Source organism: Hylaeus anthracinus, unplaced genomic scaffold (genome assembly GCF_026225885.1).
Source record: "Hylaeus anthracinus isolate JK02 unplaced genomic scaffold, UHH_iyHylAnth1.0_haploid 18595, whole genome shotgun sequence".
In the NCBI taxonomy this organism is placed as follows: domain Eukaryota; kingdom Metazoa; phylum Arthropoda; class Insecta; order Hymenoptera; family Colletidae; genus Hylaeus; species Hylaeus anthracinus.
In genome coordinates, this window is record NW_026534783.1 from 1 (window position 1) to 6,038 (window position 6,038).

At 40.3% G+C, this 6,038-nt stretch overlaps 1 protein-coding gene across 1 annotated transcript; it reads left to right on the forward strand.

The window, feature by feature from the left end:
• Positions 1-1,125: 1,125 nt before the first annotated feature.
• Positions 1,126-5,009, forward strand: LOC128892802 (forkhead box protein P1-like; the record flags this gene model as incomplete). Its single annotated transcript, XM_054153353.1, has 4 exons — positions 1,126-1,375; positions 2,408-2,512; positions 2,643-2,817; positions 4,715-5,009. Coding segments are annotated over 4 exons (780 nt in total), but the record flags the coding sequence as incomplete, so codon positions are not given.
• Between the last annotated feature and the right edge of the window lie 1,029 nt (positions 5,010-6,038).

Below are 6,038 nucleotides of genomic sequence, written 5' to 3' on the forward strand. Positions count from 1 at the left end.
CGCGCAATACTCCCTCCCGTAAACAGCACAAAAGACATTTTCACGCACATACGTATTGTCGGTTCGCACACAGGCTCGATAGCACCGATAGAGGCATCAAATATTTATTTAGCGGCATGGCCTGACCAGGTCTCCTTTGCTCGGCAAATTTGTACAGTCCACTCGAGGAGATTGTCGCGGACTCGTGCGAAAGACGATCTCAATTACGGAGAATCTAACGTTCTTCCATCGACGCGAACGCGTTGTCCTCGAGAAGATTCTCCGCGGCGACGAAGAAATCCTCGATGTCGTCCAGTGGACAAAATTCGCGAGCGTTTCCTCGTTAGTAGCGAGTTTCGGCTCATTAAGCGCGCTGGTTTTTCTTGCTCGTAGCGCAATATGATAAAGGGCGTCTATCTCAGGGTTTGTTTTAAAATATCCTCGAGGCTTGGCGAAGATGGGAGGGCGCCCACGGTTCCTCGAGGATGAGGTAAGCAATTAAACGTCGCCATCAGCCGTTGTGTCTCGTTGTTTGTCTTCGGGGTACCCATCAACTGCCCTCTGTCTTCCTCCCGCCTTCCCCAGCGAATTATCCGTGTCTGTGATTTATTCACCACCGCCAAGATGCAACTCTCCCCGTTTCGTGTTTTCTTTCTTTTCCTCGGATGTTCCCATTTGCCAGGGAATAGAAGAAATTATTATGGGAAATTTATTTATTCCTCTATTGGATCTAACGCATGTATAACTTGGACTTATAATTAGACTGCGGATTTTATGCATTTATAGTATATATTAACACGAAATTCATGTACAAGATATATACAAACTTTCTTCTATAATTGAATAATTACGTATACGTTTAACATACGTTTACCATACGTTTACCATATTTGCATTTGGCATAAATGCATAAAATCCGCAGGCTACTTATGATTAACTATTTTTACCTCATCTCTATAGATTCATTTTTTAATTGCAAATATTAGACACGGAAACTAGTATCCATATTACGACAAGTAAATGCTCCATTAAACTACAAATTCAAGATTCGATTCATAAAATAAATTTTATTATTCTCTAACAAAGAATATTACATGCATCTGCATTGAATTGATTTGTTCAAATTCAATTGATTTTGCATTGTAGCACCAACACCAGTTCGCGGAGCTAGGGAGGAAGAAGCTGGAACAGGCGATACAGCAACTGCAGGAACAGTTGCAGCTGAACGTGATCCAGCAGACGCATCTGTTGCAAACCGCCGACAAGAAGAAGGCGTCCGCCCCTCTTCAGCAATTGGCGCTTCAGCAGCAACGCTTGATTCAGCAGCTGCAAATCACACAGAGCCAGTATCTCCTCCAACAGGGTCTTGGTCTTCAGGGTCACAATCCTTCTTCAGGTAGGTTCTTCTGTTTAATTTTCTGACGATTTTTAACCCTTTGCGCTCGGGTGTCCGCTATGATGGGACACATCGTACGTCTAAAAAATTTTGTTGGTGATACCAATGCAAACATAAAGGATTTTAATCCTTTATTTTTATTTTCAACGATTCAAGACAGCTATACAAAATAATCAAGTCTAATAATACCAAAAAGTTAGATTAGAATTTTCAAAGTTAGATTATTTAATTATTTAAATCCATTAGATTATCTAACATCTATAACTAATTCTACTTAGGTTTAGAAAATTTCCGAGATCATGGAAAATATAATATTATGATCCGTCGAGGCGCCCCCCTAATTTAAACAACAGCCACCCCTTGTCCAACGTCCCCGTTCTCGTGCCCCAAGCTTCTCTTTCTCCTCGAGCGGTCCACCCCTACACTTTCTCATTTTCCACTTCACCCTGGGCAAAAGTTTCCACGTAGAAGTGTTTCTGTTGCGTTGGATCTCGTTCCGACGATGTTTTTCTTTCTGACGCGATGAGGAAAGGGCGGAATAATAGGGCAGGGCTGGAAAAGTAGCAGGGACTCGCGCCTCGAGTACTTCGAATACAAAAATTCACGCGCGAAACAAACTTGCCCATCGTTTACCGTCACTTGCGATCCTTTTCTTCAATATTCTCACAATTTTATTTTACTACCAGGCTCGATGCAATTTTTTAACAAGTTGCACGACGTACATTCGCGACCTCTGACGTGAATTCACGACATTTCAAATTTTATTCCTGCTTGTAACAAAATTATGAGAATCTTTTTATTTTGTACACTACATATTTACAACATGAATTATTTCAAAACATATTTTGTAATTTTTATATTACCCTAACGATACAAATTTGAGATGTTCAGCTTCAGAATTTTATTATTTTCGTCAGTGCTCGGTTACGTTTAGAAACGTAAAACATTTGCCGGTTGCGAATGCGTTAATTTTATTTTGCTAAACATCAATTTTATTCAGAACTAAATCGCGTAAATGTAAATGTTGAACAGGTCTGCAACCAGGCGAGGGTCTACCGATATGGAAGACAGAGACACCGGACGTTCCAGAATCCCACCAGAACTCCAACGTTCCAAAATCCGGGACAGGACTGAATGGTAAAGTAAAATTCTCCGTTGGTTAAATTCTACTCTTCGCGTTCGCGTTTATATTTTCGTTTTCGCTTCCGTTCTCTTTTTATTTTCACTTTACCTTGCAAATACGATCGTCGTTTCCGGACTATCGCAGGACTTCTGAATTCGATAGTGTCCAGTCGCCGGTCGGAGATGAACGGCACCACTCCGCTGGACGAAAAGCCATTGGACGTTTCCTCGAACGACAAGGCTCATCCCCTTTACGGTCATGGGGTTTGCAAGTGGCCGGGCTGTGAAGTTATTTGTGAAGACTATCAAGCATTCCTTAAGTAAGTACACATTTTCTTACGATTGCATCAAACGAATGCTAAGTTCGCTTAAAAGCTGAATCAAAGTTGTAGTTTAAGTTAAAAGTAGCTATAGCAATTTCTGTATCAATCGTCACTCCACTGGAATCAAAGAGTCCTGTTTACAAGAGCATAGAACTAGGATGATCTATTTTTGAATACAGATTTAGAGTCAGTAGCCCAATACACCTCCATTTATCAAGTTTCATCCAAATCAAGTCACTTTTTATATTTTCTTCTGCTATATTGTATCCGCCATTTTGAATTGTTTAATTTCCTGTTCAGATTCGTAATCTGCGACTCCAAAAAGCCCTCTGTACCAAGTTTCATCCAAATCGAGACACTTTTCGCATTTTGTTCCGCCATATTGGATCCGCCATATTGAATTTCTGAATTTCATGTTCAGATTCGTAACCAGCGACTCCAAAACTCTCTGTGTACCAAGTTTCATCCAAATCGGGACACTTTTCGCATTTTGTTCCGCCATATTGAATCCACCATTTTGAATTGTTTCACTTCATATTCAAATTCGTAATCAGTGACTCTGGAAACCTTCGTGTACCAAATTTCGTGAAAATCAATGAATGAAACTTGATACACGGGGGTTTTTGGAGTCGCTAATTACGAATTTGAACATGAAATTAAAAAATGGATTGGATTCAATATGATGAAATAAATTTTCAAAAATGAATTAGTGTATGAATACTTGTGTATCAAAAAAGTAAAAAGATTTTAGACGAAGATTTTCATTAATTATTGACGTTTATGATATACAATATTACAAACACTATATCGCAGATCTATGCCAAAGTAGTATACAGTGTAATTTTGACCTATCCTCAGCAACTCGCCGCGCGAAATCTCGAATGTACCACGGGAATGTAGGTAAATCCTCCGCAGTCGATTGAGATCTTTGTAACAGCGGAGAAGCGGGGAAACGAGAAGAATAAAGTCGACAATTTCGTTCTGTGGAATGAGTTAGAAAGGCATCGCGGGGATCGTTCAGGAGAAGGGAAAGGTAGCGTAGAAAAATCGCCGGAGTCAGCGTATCTCATTGACATCCAGCACCTTCTCCATCGGTTTCAAGCCTCCGTCGTTCCCCCTCACCCCTCGGTTTGGTCGGGCAGTCCCTAGTAATCACGCAGCTCGTCGCCGCAAACTCCCTCAAACTCCCTCAAACAAGCCGTTACTTAAAAAAGGAACGGAAAAAAGGAAAACGCTAATTACCTTTGTCTCATTAATATTCACGACATTCGACCGCATCGTTATGCCTTTCGGTTCTAATCCCCTGGCCCCCTCCCGCCCCTCCTCCCCTTCGAGCGTAGACATTCCCGCATTCTTGGTCTTAACCAGCCCTTCACTCCATCCTTTCTTCACCCTCTTTCACCCTTGGCGATACAGTCCGTTCTGCCTGCGACGAAGAAGGATTACGGAAATTCTTAAATACGGAATCTTGTTGGCACCAACCCCCTGGTGTTGGGGAGCCTCGATTCTTTTCGGTATCCCCTGTTGGGGTGAGATTCGCCGGAGACAAACGTTCCTTGTAACGTCGTGTAGCTTCATTAGAGGAGAGACTCGCTGGACTGGTGTGAAAAAGATGGCAGGAATTATTACTGTGGCTTATATATTTTATAAGTAGGTTATGACTCGTTATGGTGGGATGATTATTCCTTTGCGAGTTTGAATCATATATGTAGGAATATTACTGGCTCGCGGTACTTTGTTCGGATTTCCTACCTTTCTGTTTACTTTAGTCCGAGCAATCAGGAGATAGCGTAGGTCAAAGGGATTATAAGTACGGTTCCTCCTTATAATTTAACCAAATTTTCATTTTGGTAACTTTCGATAGATATGAATTAACGTTGATTGTTTATTGCAGGCACTTGAACACGGAGCACACGCTGGACGACAGATCGACGGCGCAAGCCAGAGTTCAGATGCAAGTGGTGTCCCAGCTGGAGATTCAGTTGCAGAAGGAACGGGACCGGCTAACCGCCATGATGCACCATCTGCACGTGGCGAAACAAATGGCCTCCCCGGAACCACCAAAGTCGTCCGAGTCGTCGGTGAGTTTTCGTCGCTTGCAATTATTTGATAAATATGATTCAGTTGCCCGTTTAACACTTTAACGACCGGTAGCCTATTAAATAGGCATTTTGCTATAATAAATGCATTTATTATTATCTATCTATTATCATTAGGTCTACCAGAAAGTTCTGTCCATTTTTAGAATAAAACAAAATAATACGTTTTTCTCACCTTGAATAAATTTTATTGAATAATACAATTTTTATCATTACTTATGACAATCTTGCGTGATTGCAATTTGTATATCATTTTTAACGAGTATACGCATACTTGTTGAAACTTGTAACCGGATCAGACAGAACTTTCCAGTAGACCTAACGTAATAATAGATTCTAATAGATAAAACAAAGATTGAGCAGTAACGTTGTGAAAATGAAAAGTATTATTCAATTTAATTATACAGGGTGTCCCAAAAATGTTAAAGGTCCTTGAAATGGGTTCGTGGGATGATTTGAAACAACTTTTTCCGTAGCGAAAATGTTGTCCGAGGCTTCGTTAAGGAGATATTAACAGAAAACCCCGACCAATCTTCCGCAGTAGTATAGGGTAGGACCTAGGCAGACGCGTTCGTACTCTACCGCGAGTATGACGGTGGAGTACGGCTGTATATGGCGTACCCTATACTACTGCGAACGCTCCACTATACTCGCACTCTGATCTTCAATATTTTTGGAAAACCTTGTATTCATTTTTCGAAATTTCAAATATAAATTATTTAATCATTCAAAATATTGATATACAGACTGCCGAAGTATTGAAATTGCATCTGATAATTCATAATATTAATTTATTAATACTACGAAAGGTTTTTCAAGTTCCTTTTCCACTTCAGAATTTCACTTCATAATCAAAAATATTTGAAGTATATAAATTTTAACGAAAGTACACATGATCACAATTAAATGAGAAATGATGTCTTTTAACCGTCCATCACAACTAAAACTACTACTCTATGGCAGGCATATTTTGTTATTAAAATGAACAAAATTTCTAGTGCCCCTCTTTGAGAAACCCTTCGTAATTCAGATTGAAATTTTGACCGACCAACATCGAAGATAATCGTGTAACGGGTACTCGATGGTCTCTCGCCGAATAGTTGTGGCGTTAGGGTGCCC